At 34.4% G+C, this 23,077-nt stretch overlaps 1 protein-coding gene across 1 annotated transcript in view; it reads left to right on the top strand.

The window, feature by feature from the left end:
• The window catches only part of PCDH7 (protocadherin 7), a 265,687-nt gene extending 244,179 nt beyond the window's left edge, over nucleotides 1-21,508 (top strand). Inside the window, exon 3 of the mRNA XM_066317140.1 lies at nucleotides 17,173-21,508. Coding sequence (XP_066173237.1) covers nucleotides 17,173-17,552 — 380 coding nt within the window. The 3' untranslated portion in view covers nucleotides 17,553-21,508. The remainder of the gene's footprint in view (nucleotides 1-17,172) is intronic.
• Nucleotides 21,509-23,077: the final 1,569 nt, after the last annotated feature.

Below are 23,077 nucleotides of genomic sequence, written 5' to 3'. Positions count from 1 at the left end.
CCTACCTCCTCTTCTAGTTGAGTGTAGCTTGTCATCCAGCAAGAGCTGTAGATCCTGTTCCTGATCTCTCCCATAGTCAATGAGAAGAGAATGGACACAGGACATTACCTGGGAGGAACTGAAGTGGTTTATGAACACTCAGTTTTGAACACAGGCATAATGACTTAAAGTATCAGCTGCATAAATACGAAATAAAGTAAAAAACGCAATTTAGGTCTCTATTCAGGAATACGAGTTCTGCACCTAGATTAAGCTAAGACACCACATTTTGTTGGTACAACCTTTTTCTAAGTAACTCTTGCTGTCCATTGTAAATCAGAATATTTTCCATGCACCATTTAAATTTGTTTTGAATCTGAGATGATAGCATCAAAACCTTGCAGATGATCTGTACTGAAGGTCATGGCAGAGGGTATAATACAGAAATGTAATATTGTAAACTGTCACAAATGCTTTTGTTTCCTGAAATATGCTGACACATCTTTATGAAAATAAAAGGTTCTCTAACTTTGTTGTGCATAGCAGAACTCGGAAGACATGTACTTTCAGAACAAGTGAAATAGTTTCCAAAGTGAGGTACTATAACTTTTTATAGAAAAAGAAGTCTGAAAATGTCTGGGGTTTTTGACACTCTTTTTTCCCCATCTTAATATTTCCACACGTTATTTTCTGCATATGTCAAAAAGAGTGTCGTTCTTATTACTTCTACTTATTTTTACTTCAACATTATTTATCTCTCAGTATTTAAAATACAGGAAATTCAAAATTTGTCTGTTAGGCAGATATCAGAGAATGATACCTTTTCACAAATTTCATTTGGTCAATAAAAGATTATTTTAATTTTTAACATAAGATTGTGGAGTTAATAATAGCGAGAAATTAATTTCAGAAGTTATTTTGAAAAGCTCTTTTCCAGACATTCTTTACCTAGACAAGGGTTGTGTACGTGCCTGTTGCAAGCTGTGAGGTGATAAGATATTCTGCTTTTCAGGATGTATGACAGAATTCTTCTGATGTTTGTAGCCTTTAAAATAAATTGTTTCAGTTCTTTTAAAATTGCTTCCTGCAGGGAAGAACCTCATAATTAGAAACAGAGTAGGACAGAACTGCAGTGCAAGTCCTTTGATGTGTTGGTTACCTGATAGACTTTTTGAGATAAAATGAGCTATAACTATTGATAATACTTCTATTTTTAAGCCAGACTTCCAGAACTACCCAGAGTTAGCTTGCTTTTAATTTCATTTAATGAACAACAGAATATTAATCATAAAGCAAATAATAATATTCAGACTAAGTTTATTGACTGGAATACATATTCAAATTTTGTTGATTTCATAAGAACCCTTTGTTTATATTTTCATTTGATAACCTTTTTAGCTGAGTCTTGTTGGGTAAATAACACAGCAAGAGATGTCAAAATAATAGTATTCTCTAGATCCTTATTTTATTAGAACACTATGTAATAAGCTAACAAATTTTTGTTGTTCTTAATAGTAAAATCAAAGATCTTATGAGCTAGACAGAATATGAAAATCTGAAATATGTATTTTGCCACTTCTCTTTAATATCCTTTCCTCCCACATTATGTAGTCAAGCAACCTTCAGTAGATTCCTATGTGGAATAAGCTCTTCAATGTCCTTGAAGTCTCATTCTGTCACCTATAAATTTAGAGGCAGGGGCACAGATTCCCCCCTGAGCTATAGAAAATTCTCTCAGTTAAACAAGTTTTAGTTACTCTTGAGAATCGAGCAATCTTTCATTTTCCTCAAAGGAGTTCCACTTAACTTAAAATCCTTCAGTCAGAAAAACACACATGCTGCTACTGAGCAGCTTTGCTCAGCAGCTTTACACTTTTGAGCTGAAAAATACATTACACAGTAATTATATGACAGATTATAAACACATTTTAAATTGTACTTTCTATCGTGGTGTTTTGTGATCTCTGTCTGTGTAAACTTAATAGATAAATTGCAGTGAAATATAGTAAAAATTTTGGTATCATCTTTAATGCACCTGTTATCTTTTTGGAGAAAAATTACCTGCGCTTTGGATATGCTGCTGATGTCAGTGTCTTAGAAAAGGGTTTAAAGTTGTATAAATCTTCATCTGCTTTATAATAAGGACATAAAACATATAATCTCGAGATACCTTATCTCATCTTTCTGTTCCATTGAAATTTTCAGTTCCTATCCTTGGAACAGATCTGGATCATACCAGCTTTAGTTGTTTATTTTGAGTTTGCAGTTCTCATTGTTGACAGAAATAATTGATTCAAAGGATATCAGAGCAGTATGAAGTTAGTCTCTGAATTAAAAAAATGTTCATGCTTTTTAGAAGTTTAAATGAAGTTGGATTTACCAGGCTTCCAAATCCTATGTATTAGTGATGTAATGCATCTTGTGAAAGCTATGCCTTAGGTGTGTATTATTTTTACCTGAAAGATGGATTAGGTGACACCAAATCAGAGAGAAATTCTCATAGATATTTATAATTCCTCTGGTAAAATTGTGTAGCTGAGATCTTTAAAACAATTTTAAATTTCTTAAGAAATTTTTCAAAATACAGATTATTGTAGAAATCCATATAAGTTTTGCTTTGAAAAACAAGAGATGCCAGCAGCTAGACAAATTTTCATGGACTAGAGCATAATGAATGAATCTAACAAAAGAGAAATTAAATTACACTTTGTTTAGCAAGGAAAATCTATTCCAAATTTGCTTTCGTTCTTTTCCATCAGTTGTACCTCTTAAAATTTGAAATCTAAGATATGTCTGTAAATCTTAATTCAGATTAAGATCTCCCTATGAGCAAAATGATTGTAAATTATCCAGAATTGTTCTCTTATAGCAGGATGATGTTAATAAATATAATAACAAATTGATATTTTGTTATTCCAGAAAAATAAATAATTATATTCAAATAGTTTCAATAAGAGGCAAGATTTTCTCTACTGATTTTCTAAGAGATGTGGTAAAAATACATTAGGTCCATAGAATCACATAGTGGCAGACAAAGATGTTCTAATCTCTTGAAATTAAATTATATTGCACTTATTCAATGACTTTTAATCTTGTGGTCTTGGAAGATAATATCAGTCAAAAAAGCAAAGAAACCTCCTTTTTTGATCTTTCCTTAAATATAATCTCTAGCATTTTATATGGAAGAAAATCAGACAGATAAAGTTATTCCATTAAATTACTTTGATACAGATTTACACATTAACTTATGGACTTAGTTTTAGACAGAAAAAAGAGTTGGACAAATGTTTTGTATCTAGTGAAAAGTATTTAGTTGGTATTTGCTCTCTGCAGACGTTATCTGTAGAGATATTAGGATATGTGTGCTTGAGACAATAAATCCAGGCAAAGAAAAAGGTATTAATATTAAGTAGCAAAGTTTGTCAAAGATGAGATAACAGATTTTGTCCAAAAATGATTGACATGAGAAATATAAGTGTAGAAAATACAAGTAAAATTCAACCTATTAAGTCTGATTCCTTAAAGGAATATAAGGAAGACCTGTCTCTCACAGACATTTTTTGAAGCATGAAAATTGTTTAAAGGGCATCCTAATTTATCCAGTTCACAAAGCTATCTGTGATGGCAGGAAAAGATTTTTTTCTGGAAATGGATGCCTTATTTTCTTTCTCCCAGTAGCTGCTCTGAGCTTTGTCTATTTATATTCATTATTGTTGCTGTAAGAACAGTGCTGGTTTTCATTATTTCATTGGCATGAGAAGCCCTGATTCAGTTCTGCTGTCAATTTTGACCTCTTTCTGTATCTCCTCTACTTTCAGTGACTAAAAGCATCAGTAAATAGAAACAGGGAAAACTCCACAAATACTTTTGCAACAGAACCAAATAATTATAACAACACTCAAGACATTTGTAATTGCAGTTCACATGTCTGGTAAAGCATGCACTGAGAATTTGTTTGGTTGTTTATTGCACTGTTATAAATATAGCTAGTTTTCACACACCTGGCGGGAAAGAAATTTGAGAGTGCACATCAACAGTGTAATAAAAAATAGGAATCTCAAAATAGCTTCACAGAAAGAGCAGAATAAAATCAATGTTAATTTTAATGATGAAAAGTCTTTTTGCCAAAATATTTTGAGCGCACATTAGTTTCTCCATTTGATTTCTATCTGTATAATTTGAAAGTAAACGGATTATTTTCAAATTTAGCTAGCTAGACATTCATATCTGACTTTCAATAGACTATATATATAAATAAAGCAAATGCTTTACCAATCCATTTAAGTTAATTATCTTGAAGTGTAGGTTTAATAAACTAATCACTGGTGTCCACCACTGTGGACTGTGGGTTTATCTGCTGTGCTTAGTCTAGACTTAATTTAATGGATCACTATCAGAAATGCTTTGTTTACAAAAGGGTATGAAATATGCTCATCAGCCTTCTCTGCTGCTCATTCCTGTACAAGGTACATGAAATATCCAAGTGTGATGTGCAGTTAGCGGTAGGATTTCATTCAGCTCTGGTAAGAGCATGTCATACTCTTTGAATAATTCAGGAGTAATTCCCTCATCTGACAGTAAATGTGGCTCAGGTGATTGATATTTCAGTATACATTTCTTTGCCTGAAGTTGCAGCTTCATAGTAGACGCAAATAGAAAACAATTGTACCAGCCAATATGGAATCTATCACATGAATAAATTAGCTATACTTCAATGCACAATGTTTTACATTCACAAGAACCACAATCCCAACTGACACCTCTATGATGATCCCACAATGAAACCAGAGACTAAAACATAGCAGAAAGAACAATTTTCTACTAAACATTTTTCTGTCAAGAAACCATATTCGGAATGGCCTGAAAGGAAAATGCCTGTACAAAGTATGCACCATATGACCTAGCTGTGATACACTGTGGGGGAAATGGTGAGAAATAACCATTTAATAAAAGTAAATTAGCAGTTCATTAAACTTCTTTTCTGAAATATTAACTGCCAAAACACCACATTACTTTATTGGCTTTAACAATAGCTGTCTTTCAAGTAAAATGAAATCTTCGTATTTCGTATTTTTTCATCTTCCACTTCTCTATATTCTGTCCGGCTCCTATATTTGACCCTTTAACCACTGGTGTTTTGTGTCTTCTTTGGTTTTTCAAAACAGTCCAGCAGCTCTAACTGATTATGACAACTTCAATTAATATTGGGTAGATTAGTAGAAATTGCTCTGTGGATTTAAACTGGGAATAATCAAGAGGATTACTTTTTATTTTTCTCATCACCAGTCAATACATTTAAAACACAAAATTATTTCTTTTTTTTTTTTTTTTTTTTTGTTGTATATGTACTCTTAAAAAGAAGATAATTTAACCTCAGAGTTAATATGTTTTGCTTGGCTAAGTTTTATGCTCTCCTAACAGACATAATTAGAGGGCTTTTTCTACCTATTGTCAAGAATTTAGTTATGCATTGCCAATGAAGCAAGGCTAACATTGTCATGTTTACTGAAGTCTGAGTGAAAGCATAAACTAAGAATTTACAAAACTTCTTGCTATTCAAATGAATGGAGCAAGTTGGAAAACATCTCAGTTATTCTGGAAAAAGTAGATGTTAACTCTGAAGCAGTAGGCCAAAGTACATATTCTGTGCATCTTAAGGAACCTGGAGACATCAGAAGCAGAGAAACAAAGGAATTTTTCCAGAGATTTACAATTTTATGGGCAAGGTAAATACTTTGGCAACCATGTTAAACAGAAGTAAACTGACTAATTTTTAGTGCTGTGCTACACAGCATAAGAGGAGATTAGTTGTGATATGAAAAATTCTTAAACCAAAAATAGAATTCATTCACTAAAAATATACTTCCACTGCAGTTCCTTCTGATAAAAAATATTCCATTTTTATTTTGGGTCTGGGAAATATTTCACAAAATTTGGAGGGATATATCAAGAAATCTATTTCAGAGTATGCTCAACCCAATTAAATTACTTAGGAAATTTGAAGACTCTTACCTAGTCAGATAAACCCTGGAATCTTCATCACTGGGATGAGAGATAGCTCTCAACTAATATACTTAGATACTCCTTTTCAAGTCCAATCTTGCCTTTAACTTTCATCAATCCACAGTTCTATTTGTAAAGTAAAAGCTATTTTACTTCTTTACCACCTATAACTGTTGAATAAGTGTAACAGTGTCATAAAAGTATGGTCAAATATCTGTGATACACACTGTAGTCTCTTAGATTCTAGCTCTCACAAGAAGGATTGACACTACTGTTTCTGACAAGCTTAGAAGACTTTGCAAGCAATACTTGATTGTTTGTCCTCTATTTTATTTCATTCAAACTGCTTCTGTTCTTTCTATTGCATGGAAAAAAAATTATACTGTTTCTTTCCATACAGAGATAAGCACTGATACTCTAACCTCTTTTCATATAATATCCCTATAATTCATGTATAGGATTATATTCTTTGGGTTATATGTGCTCAGAGGATTTAGTGCTGTGTTTAATACTTAATTACTAATGGACTGTAACCCAGATGAATCTGTCATAAATATGGAAAAATTCTGAGCTGATGTTTGCAATTAATTCACTGTAATCTGCAGACACAGCTGAAAAATCAATAAAAAAATTAATGGAAAAAATTCCTTTGAGCAAGACATAAATCACACTGAGAGATTCATTATCTTTCCATATTTGTCCCTTCATTTTTTGAGGTATAAAGACTTTTCCACATACTATAAAAGCAACATCAACAGCAAAGAAAACAAACTCACAAAACTCTCTCTTCCCTGCAAAGTCTCAATAAGAAAGCTTCAGTACTTATAACAAAAATACAAATTTAGGAGAATTAATTGTGTGAGATATTAAAAACATCTGTAGGACAATGGAATCATCAGTCACAGCCAGCAAAGCCTCATGAGGGCGAAGTCCTGCTTGTAGAACTTAATTTCCTTTTACAAAAATATTACCCACCTACTTGATCAAGGGAAGCCAGTTGGTGTAATCTTTCTGGACTTCAGTACAGCTTTCCATACTGTCTCTCACAGGATCCTTCTGGACAAAAGCTCAAGCACACAGCTGGGCAAACACATCATGGTGTGCTGGATGGCTCACAGGTCAGGAACAAAGTGTTACAGTGTTACAGTGGATGGGGATCAGAGTGGTGACCTGTCACTAGTGGGGTTACAAAGGGCTCCATCCTCAGCTCTGAGCTTCTCAATATCATCATGAAGGGCTTGGACACAGGACTGGAAGGGACTGAGTAGGTCTGCAGATGATGCAAAGTTGGGAGGAGCTGTTGACTTTCCCAAAGTCAGGGAGGCCCTGCAGGGAGACCTTGACAAAGCAGAGAGTTCAGAAAGGGAAAGTGCTGGATTCTGCACCTGGTGTGGGGCAACCCTGGATGGACAGGCTGGGGAATGAGATGCTGGAAAGCAGTGACATGGAAAGGGACCTCGATATCCTGATCAATGAAAAGCTGAATAAATGTTCTGGCAGCCAGGAGGGACAGGAGTGTCCTGGGGTGCATCAGGCCCAGCATCACCAGCCAAGCAAGGGAGGGGATTGTCCTGCTCTGCTCTGAGCTGGGGCAGCCTCACCTTGAGTGCTGGGGGCAGTTTTGGGCGCCAGAGTATAAGAAAGAAAGCTACTAGACACCATCCAAAAGAGGGCTATGAAGATGGTGAAGGGTCTAGAGGTCTGGATGATGAAGACACCATACAATGAGCCACTGAGGTCACTTGGTTTGTTCAACCTGGAGGAGACTGAGTTGAGACCTCAATGCAGTCTACAATTCCTCAAGAAGGGAAGTGAAGGTGCAGGCACTGATCTCTTATCTGTGATGACCAGTGACAGGAACTGAGGAAGTGACCTGAAGGGTTGTCACAGGAGGTTTAGGTTGGATATTAGAAAATTTCTTCACCCAAAGGGTGTTTGAGCACTGGAATATGCTCCCCAGGGAAGTGGTCAATGTCCTAAACCTGCCAGAGTTAAAGGAATGTTCATACAATGTTCTCAGCACATAGTGTGGTTCTTGAGGCTGTCCTGTGCAGGGCCAGGAGTTGGACTTCAGTGACCCCTGTGGATTCCTTTCAACTCAGAATATTCTATTATCCTATTATTCTAAAATTCCAGGGTAGATTTTACTTCTTAAGATAAGCTCAAGGTCTCAAAATAATTCCTCTAAAGAGGAGGCTCATGCCACTGATATGGAATAAAAGACAAAACTCAGTAACTAGATAATCAGTAAATAATTTTCTTCCCCAGTGACAAGTAGAAATATTATCATTTATGGATGATTTGTATGATTTTATATTTCTTTTATTCTTGATAATTAACAAAGATGAGCAATATATTATATAAAATTTCACTCATGTGTTCTGAAGTTTACTTACACAGACAGGAAAAATGTGAATTAATACAATAATGTGGGGTTTTTTAATTTCTGTTTTTAACATTAATTTAGTTTTTGTTATGTAGAATCTCTGTTAAAGACATGAAGACACATTCTTTGTACTTTTCAATTCACTGCATTGAATTAAATTTGGTTCTGCATCACAGATCTAACATCATTAAGTAAAACTACAAATTTATATGTGCATTTGTGAGAGAAACATGTATGATATGAACAGATAAGTGTATTTTTTTCGATTGTTTGGGATAATGATCCCTTAAAGTGACACAAAAGATTAAAGGGACCCTTCACATGACTGCTATATTTCTTCTTACAATGTGACTTTCTCTTGACAGCTGCTAGAAGACAAGTAGTCACAAGTTATTTGTTTCTGCTTCATGCTGATCTCTATATTATTTAGGTGATCATTTGCATGTAAATCATAGATAACTTTGTTCTTTCCCCCATCTGAAAATAACATAATATAAATTAAGAGAGCTTCAGCTCATTTTACACTTATAAGTTTAACCTTTGGGGCTCTATGACTTGTAACAAAATATACTTTACATGAGTTGCACAGAAAGCCTCTGGAAACCCAAGTAATTCCCTTTTTATGAAAGCGGTACTGCTATTTAATATAGGTTCCTGAATAATATTTTATTCTGTGTATGCAAGTATAAAATATGATCCAGACTCCAGCAATGTTTTGCTGCACAAAGTGGAACAATATGAAGCATTTCATTTTCACATATGCAGTGGTACTATCAACATAATAAGTTCAAGTTACAATTACATGTGTCAGGATAATGCTCTAAGAAAATAGTATCTCACTGAAAGATACAAAAGAAAGAAATCACTATTTTCCCTTAAAACCAATTCTTAAATATAGAAGCTTTCAAACAGAAGCCTCCAAAGAGAAGCCTCCAAACAGAAGCCTCACGCTTTAGTTTGAGTTCTTGTTGACAAGCACAAATGGTTCAGTTTTTCTGTTTATTGATTTTATTCCTGCCATTACTTGCAACAATTAACCAGCCATGTGCTTAGTGGAGGTTTATCTTTTTAATCAGTTACCATTTGAAGCTAAACCTTAGCCATATATAGTGTAATTTTGTACTGCTTCAACAAATATTAGTCTTACAAAAGGGCTTGAAACTCCAGGTCACTGACTTTTTCTATGTATTCAACTTTCATTATCAGTTTTGTATATCCTTGAAGATATTTGTAAAATATCCATGAGACTAAATGACACTGGACATCCTTTGGGACCATGTTTTTTTAGTTTCTAAATGGAAGCAATGCTCTATTCATTAATGTCCCTTAGAAAATATTATTTGGAATATCTCCAAAACTAAGTTGTCTGTTGAATGAGATGGGTATAAATTGAAGTGAGATGAGGGGAAGTCATGGTGTTTTTATTTTCTCTGGCAAGAACGCTTGTTTTCCTATCTGATGTCCATTCCTGATATGAAAATACATTATTGAATCCTTATCAACAGGAAATAAAATAAAAGGGAGAAACAGATGAGGTGAGCTAATAATGGCTGTTAGCTACCTGATTCCCTTAAAGCTCCTTCATTATAGTCCAATCACTTTGGCAGAGTATCAAAGAAGTTATGGTGACTTTTGAGCCTTGATGCAGATTTTTCTTAAGTCATCTGTAGGAAAGCTGACATTCTAATTGCTCCATAAATTGTTTCAGCTCAGGGTTTGTTAAGCACTGACACATTTTGCTGAAAAAAATAAAGGTATGTAATTTGACACAGTGACAGATTAATACCTTAGCATTAGATTGGCAGAACAATTAGACGGCTTAAATGTTTCCTACATCTTAATGTCTATGCCACTTCAGGAAGCCACAGTAAGTCCTGCTTTTCTGAAGGATATGTTGCCATTTCAGTGATAGAAGTAAATCAGGCTATCAAAGGATTTAACAGGATTACAAGAAGTCTTGCAGCAATTACATTTAAATCTAGAAAATTAAAATCTGGGGAATTTAGATTCAGCATGGTGTATTTAGCATGGTACTCACCACTAGTATCCCATAAGCCGATACTTAGTTCTTATTTCTTTTGAGAAAGAAAATTAAATGATACAGTCTGAACAACAGGATACATACAATCTAAACGAGCAAAAACTTTGTGTTTCTACTGGCCTTTCCTATTTTATAATGTAACCAAACTAGCCTACAATTAGGCCTGTTGAATTTGATTTCACTTAACCATGATGTTGTAGCAATTTATGTTATTGACCTCCACTGACAACCATCACTCAATATGATTTTGGCCCATAGGAGAACAAGTATGGGTTATTTTATGTAAAAAACCCTGAATCCATAGATCTGTTTTTAATATAAACTGTCTTTAAGTTAGTTGTGAAATACTGGTGATTCCTTGAAGGACATAGATACAATATTATTGGATTGGTATAATCACTAATTTAGGTAAGTTTTTTTATATCAAGTTGTTCCATAATTGGGGAAACAGTTAAAAAAATATTATACTTTAACCTGCTGAAGGTAACTATAATAGAAATAACTGTGACTATGTGGAATCTCAGTCAGAAGTATTATCGCTTGGGTAATATTTCTTTATTTTTTGGGTGATATTTCTTTGGTTAGATGTCTGAATCATGTTAAGTCACTATACAGACTGGTCCAGCATGTTTAATAAACATAAAAAAACCAGCCCAATCAAAACCATATACATTCATTATTTTCTTTGACTGCTCCTCCTTAAAACACAGATAGTATTTAAGGAAAGCAAAACAAAAATATCATATAAAATATAAACACTTGTGCAATTTTGATTCTTAAACTAGTTTCAGGTTTAATAGACTTCAGAGGTGTGATATGTTTTGCACCACTACAGGTAGAAGCAATATTAATTCTTTAATTTTGTGAAGAAACTAATTGTAATATATGATGGATGGATTTTGCCCTCAGTAAAAAAGATTTTATTAATGCTAAATAATCTTGTTGGACCTGAGAGTGGGTGGGGGGTTTTTATCATTATGGGCTTCATGTTTCTGTATTCTTTTGATTAACATCTGAATTGAGTGGTCCAGTTATTTCTGGGTTTTGCTTGTAGTTTTAATACCATAACATTTTAAGGAGGATTCCAGGATGGATTTTTTGTTGAACTGAGGCCCACTGTCTGAGGTTGATTTATTATTGAATAAGAGTCAAGAGTCTCAACCCAAAAAGCAGTTAGGAATTGGGTTGAGGCCAAAGTATATGAGAGTTGGCAATCATATCAACAGAACTGTTAGAGCTGAAGGGAAACTTCAGAAGTCATTTTGTGCCTTTCTTTGCCAAAGTAGGGTTAGCTACGTTTATGTTATCCCAGACATTCGTAAAACTCATTCCAGATTCTGTAACCTTCCATTACTACTTCATTCATCCTCAAAGATTTTATTTTTTTAAAAATTACTAACCTGATTTGTAATTGTTGCAATCAAGACACTACTTCTGGTATTTTTTCACTATGGGCATGCAAAACAGATTGTTTCCACTCTTGTTCTTTTATCTATTTTTTTTTCCTTGCCTTTTAGGTACATTAACAGTGCTCTTTTCTACCACATCTGCTTTCTCTTCTCACTAATTCACTTTCTTTCATCTAGCATGAAATTCAAATGTTAAAGAATCATTTAACTGTTTCTATTTTCCTACGACATTGCATTGTTTCTTTGGGCTTTTTGAATTAGTTTTACTTGTAAGGGACTATTTAGCAGCAGGTGTTTCCTTGAATGTGTCACTGATCTCTCTTAAAACTGCTAAGTATCAGGACTTTGGACACATTGCAGTACTGAGTCTTGCTGGTTTTAGGGATTATTTAAAGGGAGCTATTATTTTCCACTACTTTCTAGTATTGAAAATTCTCACTTTCATTATTCTTTATTTCTATATTTCTTTCCTTTGCATTAAAAAAAAAAAAAAAGAATTTTCAGAATTCATTATTTTGTATAATTCTGCCATACCTTGTCTCACAATATTAATAATTCCTTCAATATACATGAAATCTTTCTGTACTCCCTAGTATTTTCTTAAGCACTGAAAGGAATTTTAGAATTAGGCATGATATACGTGAAATTATTCTAGTCCAAAAGCAATTAATCTATTCATTACTTCAGTGCAGTTGGCATGTCTCAAGCAGTGGATTTGTGTTTGACTTTATTCAGTAAGACTGTTTCAGAGATGGCATGCATTATCTCTGCAGTACACGATAATGCCACATTCAGAATGACAGCAGTTCAAGCCTCGGGGCGCTAAACGCTTCTTGAGATATGTTCAATTGCTGTTTAACTGTATTTGGCCTAAGGTACAGAGAAAGAAATTGCTGATGCTTTCAAACATGTTTTAAGTATTTTTATAGTGTCTCGGCATGTCAGAATACGCCACAGCACAAACTGGGGTCCAGTTCCTGAATTACTGCAATTAGGAGGCAAGAATTTCAACAACAGTACCGTTGTAGCTGTATATCCCTTAGACTAGCTTTCTTTTTTCCTCTTTAAACAGTGATTTTCTACAATATGTACTCTCTCTGATGTTTTTTACATTATTGTTCCCTGATCATGTAGTCAATACTTGTTATGTTTTAAGAGCTGTATTGTGTCCCTGGTCACACAGCTCATAAAACAGTCATAGCTTTTAATATAACAGCCATGTAAATGTGCTCCACTTTAGTCATATAGTGGTGTTTCACTTGCATTTTGGATGGTCTTCTGAATGTAACATATTCGTGTACAGAATGCAGAAAAAGTGGGGCTCATCCAAACCATAGTCTCTTCCTTCACTATATAACTACTCCCATTCTTGTTTTCTTTTCTCACAGTAGCTGGAACTACTACACAGGCACTTTTTATAGGTCCTCAATAAGTGGAACCATGCAGGGATATTATGGGCCTGTCAATGTGGAAAGCAAAATCTGCATGTAGTCATTGATTTGTCATAGATACTATTTAGAACTCATCTGCCAATGACTCCTCAGATCCTGTGGACCAAGCTGCATGATTTACAGAAGTACTGTTGCACTATATGGCTACTGTGGTTTTGTAGTCCTCTGAGAGAAAGCTCCACAGCTTGGAATTTTTTCTGAAAATGGTCAAATTATTGTATCTAGATATAGTGTCACTATTGATTTGAAGGGTTTTCCATCTCCAGGGACAAGTGAAACAGGACTTTTGCCAGGTTAAGTATGTCTCAAGCCTGTTGTTACCATCAGATTTGTGTGTGGTTTACGAAAATAAAAAAGTGAAAAGCTCTTTAGATTTTTTCTCCAGCATCTATGCTTGAACCATGTCATGACTAGATATGGGTCTATAAAATATATTGTACAAGAATGATTGTTAAAAAATGTGTACAGTGGAGCCAGAGTGAGCATTCTTTACTGTATTCTGGCAATATGTGTGTAAAATAACAGCACAGGACTTCTAACATGTGGAGTCACAGAATGGATAAGGTTGGAAGGGACCTTAAAAATCATCTAGTTACAATCCCCAGGTGTACTTGTTGACTACTGAGTTCATAATACTGCTTATGTCCTGGATGAAATATATGAACTCTTTTGATAGGAATAGGAGGAGAGAAAATAGTGGAAAGCTGTTTGTTTGGAATATTTGAGTTAGCTTCTCCAGCATTAAACTGGGGATAGAACATCATCTTTCTCCTGTCTAACCTGCAGTGGTAGATGCCTTCCTTTTTTGAGGATAAGCAACCCTATTAGCCCTAAGGGAACAGTCAGCTACAATCAGCAGAAATATTGGCATACATATAAATATCTCAAATCACATTCTTTTGTACAAAGTTTTATGGAAAACGTAAAGCATATCACTGCCTCAGAAGTTAGCTGCAAATGTTCAAGTGTTTGTTGGATGAGTAGTTTCTAAGTTTCAAAAAATATCTAACTTTTATCAGATAACTTTTAAAAATTTGTGGTGGAAGCTTCTATCAGATACAATGACAAAGCAGATTTTAAGGCCCTTTAAATGAATGTTTTCCAATTTTTTTTCAAAGCTGACGTTTGCCAAGTGAAATCTGTTTTAAAAGTATTCCTTTTTTGAAGTCTTCATTTACATGTATACCTATTTTTTTTTAAATACCTGCATTTTAGGGATTGACTTTACAATGGTTTTGTCAAGCAGTAGCTAGCTCTGATCTAGAGACACCATGAGAAGATAAGCTTGAAAATAACTAAGAGGGTACCTTTTGCTGACATCTTCTGATGATTCTTTTGTGCAGATAAAAGGTTGAATTTGACTAGTCTCTGTAAACTTTTAGAACCTAATCCCAAATCTACAGATTTCTTTATACAAAGAAATATCATATATCTTTCTCATTAATTAATGTTGTGATTTTTTTTGCTAATAAGAGGCATTTTAAGCACAAATTTCAATTCTGCTGACAAATAGTTTCAATCTGAAAAAAAAAACCAAACTCAAACAACAAAAGAATATTTTTTAAATAAACATATATTCTTACATTTAAAATAAAGGTCAGACATATTGCCTTGATCAGCAGTTGCTAATATTATGTCAGAGTAATAATTAAAATACTTGAAGCAACCCATGGCTGTGTTTTTTTGGAAATAATGTGATGGTTCAAATAGTTTATGGAGATTTAAGGAAATTGGCCCTGTTATAAATATATGAAAAATTCCGCTTGAAAATCAAAGCACATCAGGGCAGCTGAGCAGTTAATTATGTTTCTTATCATTAGGGAGAGAAAGAATAATGCTGATTTAGCTGACAAACAGAGGATTTTCCTGTTACCATTCCCATATTCTGTGCATGTTTGCAGAACACAGTCATCTGAAAACTGATAGGCTGATAAGTCATCTGATAACTGATAAGCATTCTTCAGTGTAAGGAAAAAAAAAAAAAAAAAAAAAAAAAAAGGGAATTGTGTCTAAGGGCAAAAGCCTAAGAATAAATTGGGGGAAAAATTTTAAAAAGAAAAAATCACTCAGTTCCTTCCTCCTAGCCTTACACATCTTAGTTACAGGATTATTCAGTTATCTAGACACCAGGGTTGTTTCCTCACTAAAGTCAGTGATATTTCATTGAAATATGAAATTTTATAAAACGTTCAGAATGCATACAGTAGATTCCATAAAATGTTCACACCTATCAGTTGCAAATACTTTACACACTCTTTACACTACTGCAATAAATTATTTATTAAATTAATGTTTAAATGCCTGGAAAAAATCAGGACAAGATGAAGATAAATCTGACTTTCAAGAGCTTTTGCAATTCTATCAGGATTAAATCCACAGATGTTGAATTAAAATAATGCTTTCTCTTCAAGCACCTGTTGTAAATATTTTAAATTAAAATGGTTTATTCTGGAAGAGTAAAAGGTTTTTAGTTGTGGGGTTTTGCTTGTTTTCTTGGTTTGGGGTAGTTTTTTTTTTTCTTTTTATCAATTTATAAAAAATTCAGTTGGAATTGTCTTCATTTGAGAAGGCACTCTATCAGCCAAAATAAAAGAAAAATAGGCAAACCAAAAGTAGCAGAATGAAGGCTGAGCAGGCCTTTGAAAGAGTTTTTTATAAGGTACATGTTATTACAGGCAAAAATTACTGTTCACAAGAACTTTGGTGTTGTAGTGGGAAGATAGAAAGATGCCACAGCCCATATGAAGTACATGACTATGTTTCCATTTTGAAGTTCCTTGCTCCCTTCTAAAATAATTGTTTTTTATAAAACAAATCTACATATTTCATCAAATAAGTCACATCACATGAAAGTCATATCAAATACACTTGAATTTTTATTTTTTTTATGTTCTTTGTCAGCTTTGTTTGAATATCATGTTGTTACTTTGCAGGCATTTTCAATTATTCCTTTAGACCATAAAGTACACTATAACTGAATAAAAACAAGGTTTAAGAATGTTACCCATTCCTTAAAATAGTTGAGGTAGTTTTTAAATTCAGTTGTATGCAAGTATCAGAAGAGGAATATTAAATACACCTGCATTGCAAACAGGTAGGAGTCAATCCTGCAGGCCTTTGAACTTTGCTGGTTTTCAGTGAAAGCTCTTACAAGTACAGAAAACTTAGACATAGTGAACAGGAGCAGGACACCTTCTAATGTAGCAAGTCACTTACAAAATGTTTCTCTTTGGGCAGAACTCAGATTCATCCCATGCCCCACCATGCCCACAATACACACAGAATGGCTTTATCTGTACTACTGATAATGTATATAACCCATAGCAGAGATTTTGTGTGCTTCTGCAATTACTGATTGTACAACTTATGTAACATACTGTGGACTAACAACTCAAGTGCCAAATTCTCAGAAATACAAGCAGAGGTTTGCTTGTATTCAGTACCTTTGTCAGTAACAGATCTATTCATTTGCAGAGCATTAGGTATGTTTGTAAGTATTCTCAGTGTGCAGGGTCTCAAGATAAATTCCACATAAATTCAGAGTATTCTCTACAAAAAAAATCAAGGAAAGGTGTTTTTAATAATTTCTAGAAAATTGACAGTATGGAATTAAAAATTAAGTGCTTCTTTGACTCTTTAAGCATCAAAATTATTTCATTACCTAATGCCAAATGCTTTTGGAATTGATTTTTTTTTTCAATTACTAGCGTTGAGAATAATTGTATAGATTTGCTGGTTGCCTCTGGGCACATGCCATGGAAAAAAAAAAATATTACTGAGGAACTTACTGCAACATTCCTACCAAGGCCTTTAAAAATACCTTTTGTGAATTTAAGGATTCTCAGTTTCAATAGAAGTGACTGTAACATTAATTTGTAAAGACAATTCTCTTTTATTTTTCAGATTCACGGCCTCTACCAGATGTAGCCCTCACAGGGAAGTGCACCCGAGAATGTGACGAATATGGCCACTCAGACTCCTGCTGGATGCCAGTCCGCACTTCTCCGGAGAGAAAGCAGAAGAGCCAGCCAAAACTCTCCACTTTCATGCCTGTCGATGAACGGGGCAGTCAGGAAAAGCTGGCCAATGGAGAAGCCTCCCTCATGGGTGATCGCAACAGAAACCTCCTGAACAAAAAGTTGACCTCATCCTATGAGACCTTCAGCGCAGCTAGTTTCAGCAAAAATGAAGAAGGCAACCCAGAGGATATCCCCCTTACACAGACAGGGGAATACAAGCCATCTCCTGTCAATACTCTAACTAGAAGAGAAGTTTACCTGTAGGCTAACAAGCAGCAACAAAGATCTTTCATAATATAAGAAAGAAATGGGGCAAAAGTCTTAAAATCACAACAATTTTAAGGAAAAAATGTGAAACAAAAAAGAGGGGGCCACCAAAGAGACAAAAGATCTGCCTGCCACTTCTGCCTCCATAGCAGGCATGTAATTATACTGTCTGCCTGACTTTACTGTACAATGTAGAAAACATTGTTGTTACTTGCATGTCTAATTCCCCCTCCCTGATTTTTATTTTCCTAGATCTATGGTTACAAATTACTCCCATAGTAGCAAGCTTGATTAAAAAGAACACAACACACTGTTGTTTCCCCTCTGCAGAAGCATGAATTAAGCCACTCATTTTGTTTGTTTGTCATCTGGCTTGTTGAAGATAACAGGTCAGGGAAAATGTATTCAAAACATACCATCTGAATATTGCTGATCCCATCAGGGACAATCCTTCAGAAACAATAAAGATATAGGATAAATATAAAGGAATAATCATTGATAGGCACTTTGTGAAGACCACAGCTTTAATATTCTCCCCTCTCATTTGAGGCTGGAAGCAAGAGAAATACATTCAGCCTGAGACTGCAGAAGAAAACATGGCATACCTTCCTGTGATTCATGAACTCTGGTTCTGTTTTATCATTGAACAAATGTGTCCTGCTGTGTCTGTCTCTCTTTCTCTCTTGTTCTCTGTAATGATTATTTCAATGTAAACACAATTACTAACACTTTTACCATAGGATAGCAATGATAAACTGTTGAAATCATTATTTTGGGCAAGACTAACATTTAGCTGGGAAGATTGTAATAACAAAAAGGCCAAAGATCACACAACGGATCAGGGGAACTGCTAAGTATTGGGGCTTGACTTAGAAAATAAATGTATTCACAAAAAACATATGTACTCATAACACAGCTTTGGCTACATTCTATGCAGCAGCACAGTTCAAAAGCCTAGATGACAGATTTTTTTTCCAGTGTGGTTCAGTTGAATGCCCAAAGGAACTGATGCTTTTTTTGTAATGACATGATATATTGCAGCACATGCTGCATATGATATGCTGCATATGGTAGTTCCAGGGAATTTTTAAGATCAAAATTATAAACTAATAGTAGGAGAGAAGGCTGTGTTAGTGGGAATGCTTGATGGGAGGGAATAGGTGGACAAAGGGATAATGCAGTAGCAAGAGAACATTACAATTTGGATACAAAAGCTTCTTTTCAGATTGCAAGGCATGGTTGCTAAGTCTGATCATCAGCATTGCAGCTTATCAACTGCTTCAATAATGTCCAAGATGAGGATAATGAAAGCTTTCTTGAAACCAAGTGCATTAAAACCAAGTGCAATACTAAATGATATCAAGACTCAGAACATTTAACAGTAGTAACAAATGGTCTGATAAACACTGGTATGATACCTTGAAGGTCAAAATGACTTTTAAAAAGAGTTCAAGCTACTGTGTGATATGCAAGAGCTGTAACAATTATCATGGTGAGTGCTTCTTGGAAGGAAGAGGAAATGAAACAGGGTTTTGTGCAATAAAAGCAACAAAACATGCAGAACATCAACCGATTCCTTTGTAGTTGATGTTGTAGTAATAATCACAGACCGAGCTCAGACATTCAGACAAAAGTGACAATCAAACAACACAGCAAGGACAGCTCAAGGATGGGGAAAGCATTCAGATCCCTGGCTGTTGAACCTGGCGTGAAGGCATGGCTAAATGACTCTCTAGAATTGTAGTCATAATGTAGCTTTGGGTAGTTTCTTGCTTTGAAGAACTGCATAGAAATAACCTTAAACAGCCTAAGGTAGAGGTTGGTAAATCAAAACAACTCATCCCATTTATCTTTTGAATTCACTTCTCCATATAGTGGGTTGTGCCATTACTGGCCTTTTCATTCTCCTCTCTAAAGTTTACTTTCTTCAAGTAACATTAATTTCTGTATAGCAGTTACGATGAATGGGCACATTTTAGAAAGAAAATATTAAAATCAAAGATTATTAATGATTGAACATTTTTATGTTTAATTATTTAAGTAATATGGAGAGATGCAAGCGAGTACTTTGTTATGAGACTGCTTATAGCAGTTACTACTTTGTATAATCTGTAAGTACCTGTTTAAAAATGCTTCTAAAAATGCTTATGTAATGTAAACACATTTTTCTTGCACGTTTCAACAGAATACACAATTGCATAACACAAATGTTCAACAGAACTTCCTTTAATAAGATTTTATTTAATATTACAGACAAGAAAATAAATTAGGTAGCTGGGTTCTGTATATTCTTAGACACTTTTTCTACAAGGCTAATAATACAGGTCATAGTAGACCTTCAGATTAAATGGATCAGCAGTCACTCACCAATTTTTGCACCACATAAGACCATAATGAAATAATTTTCTTGTGTGCATCTCCTTAGATCTAAAAGGCGTGTGAAAGAATTTTTTTAGAATTCTATCTACTGTAAGTATTCACAGCAATTCTTGTGGAACTAGCCACTATTAATATGCTGATTACTCTTCTGACCTGGCATGACATTAAAATATATTTTGTGTTTGTATTTTTCCTCTTTATTTGAAATAGGTTAAATCTGGTGCCACTCCATAAATAGAGTGCTTTTGTATAAAAATAAACAAATAAAGCTATAAAAAATAATTAGGGTGAATGCAAAATATGCAACTGTGCCTTTTATACCTATTATTATGGTAAAGTGGTAGTTGGGTTTGGACACTGAGGGGTAAGGGGCTACTCCCAACTTTTTTGAACCTGTATATTTACCTGTGTTTATTTTCTGAGAAATTATAAATGATATATTTAAAAACAAGCCTTTTGCCAAACTCAGTTAATGGACCAGTCTTAAGCATTATTAACACAAGGCTGCGGTTTAAGTAGGTCTTGAGGAATTTTTTTATTACTATTTGGTGTGGGGTTTGGGGTTCTTTTAATTTGTTTTTAATTCTGCTGCCTGGAAAAGTATGATCGGTCTATATGATAGTTATTTAGCAAGGTGTCACCAGTTCACGTTGCCAGGAAAATTGAAAATTTTTTAAATTGCTTTTAGCCTTCATCATATTTTAGTTGTACAGTATAGAAATCATATTTTTCTTTCCTTCCATGGGAAACTCAAATGAGCTTTGCATGTATTTTACATTAGGGCACCTTTATAGATTGAGGCATTAATATATAACTTTATATGTATTAGAAAGTTCAATAGCTTTGGTCTAAAATCTAAGGCTTATTCCAGATCTCAGACCCACTATGTTTACTGAATATAGTTTCTGACTGGCCTGCTGCCTGAGTTTCAGGAAAAAAAAAGTTAAACATTATTTTTATGTGGGGGAAGAACTTAAATGGGATTGAAATGATTGGCTGAAAGGCTACCCTAGAAGTTGTCAAGCAGAAAAATCACGAATATGGCTAAAGATCTTGCCAAAAATCCAGTCATCACCAAACACTTTTAAGGAAGATCAACAATGAAATATTTTTTCTTCTGTTTCATTGGTGATAAATATACAGAGTTTCCTTAAGAAAAGAAGCAAATGAAAAAGCAATAGAAATTGAAGCCCATCAGTAACGTTGAATCATTGACTGGAAGAGTGTAAGCACGAGGAAGAAGACAACATTCACCAGCTACCTGGGGTATGCTTTCAGACAACTTTTCCTAAATTTTAAAGCACTTGCATTCAGTGTGGTACGATCTGTTTGTAATAATAATCATTGACTATTGTTCTGCAACTTGGATGTTGATAGTGAAGCAGAAAACAATTTATCATTGTTTATTATGAGTCACTATGCACGCAACTATGCTAAACATGGCAAAATGTATTAAACGCTAGTCCACCTCTATTTATGAAATATTTACATAATTTAATTTGCTTTTGTACAGTTTTATGTAAATAAATTGCTTGTCATTTTTGTCTCTGCAAATTAAAATATAACATGTTCAACTGGTTGCCCATTTGCCAGTTTACTTTCTTGGACAGTCTATTCCAATTTTACCAGATTAAATCACATGCTAGTTTCAATATTTAATAGTATTTTGAATGGCAAAGATGACACTGCCTTAGTAACTGGCCACAGATTCAGCTGCAGAGATAGCTGCAGAGATAGCTGAGGTTTTACCTTTCTTCAGAGTAAAATTCAATAGAGGCAAGGCTATTGCCACTGAGGACAGCACACAGCTCTTCTCATAGCAGAAATGGAGTACTTCTAACCTGAACAGCTGTTCCTGATTACTGTTCAAAAGGGCTTTTTTTTTAGATGTGTTCTAAACCTTCCTATTAAGTGGAATAGCAAGTGTTTAGTAAAACTCCATGTATTTCCATTATGGAATGACAATTTTTTTATTATCCACAAGGCTACTATTTTTTCCAAGAAATTTAGAATGATTAACAGATCCTAAAATGTCAGTGAAGGATCTATACTGAGAAAAACAACACAATTAATGCAGATTTTCAGGGGGAAAAAAGGGAAATAAAAGCCTTCAGTTCTCTCTGGCTGTGAATCAAATTATCCATCTCAGCATAACTGCAGATCAAGAACAAATCCTCCTCAAGAAGGAACATCTAAAAAGAAAGAATTTATTCCTTAGTGTCTGGATCACACATAGCTTTTTTTTTTTGTCTTTGTTTGTTTGCTCGTTTGTTTTAAAAGAGCAGGTTCCACACCAGCCATTAAATTGGGATTTGCAACAGTTATAATATGTGAAAAATGTGTTTGTGGAGAGAGGGGTCAAAGGTCAAAACTCCTCTCAACCCCTGCCTCTGTGTTATGCAAAATACAGAATTACTACAGAAACCTTGAAAACTATTGAATTCCATTTCCCAGTAAACATCACAAAAAGTGCTGTTTATATCCTTTTACTGTAGTTTCAGATTAGACTTTGATTTTTGTTAATACAAGCTGGCCAGAATGTTTTTAAAAATAAACTTTACATTGCAAATTTCTTTCTCTGAATGTCCTTTAAGTTAACATTTCCCAGTCTTCTCTAATGGAAGTCTCAAAGAAGATTCTCCCTTCCACAAGCAAAGGTCTGAATCTACAAGCCTATGGAGAAAGTTTAGTTTGCCACCTGACCCTGGATTTCTCACACTGCACTTGAATGAGCTACCCCTCCACCTCGTTCAGCAGCAGCAGTATTTTAATGAGTAACTTAAATCAAGCTTTCAAGTTTATTTTATACTAGTTGTAGCATGCAAGGCATGACCTTATGTTTGTTTATTTTGTCTTTTATCTGCATTTTCTTGTTTACCCACTGCAGCCAGGAAAGTGATTACAGGAAGATAAGATAAATTTCCTGAACCACTAAGAGTGGTAGGAGAGGATGCTATAAACTAGAAAAAGCAAAAAAATTATGCTCCCCTTTAACCCTAGCTTCATTTCTCCCTCCTGCGTTGCAGTAAATTGTAAATCTTATGCAGAGACTGAAATTAATAAATGTGACCTAGGCAGAAATAATTTCATGTCTTTATTGAGCCTCCTGAGGGGAGTGTATAGAAGATGCTTAATAGTTCATA

Source organism: Sylvia atricapilla, chromosome 4 (genome assembly GCF_009819655.1).
Source record: "Sylvia atricapilla isolate bSylAtr1 chromosome 4, bSylAtr1.pri, whole genome shotgun sequence".
NCBI lineage: Eukaryota > Metazoa > Chordata > Aves > Passeriformes > Sylviidae > Sylvia > Sylvia atricapilla.
This window is presented reverse-complemented; position numbering and strand designations above follow the sequence as displayed.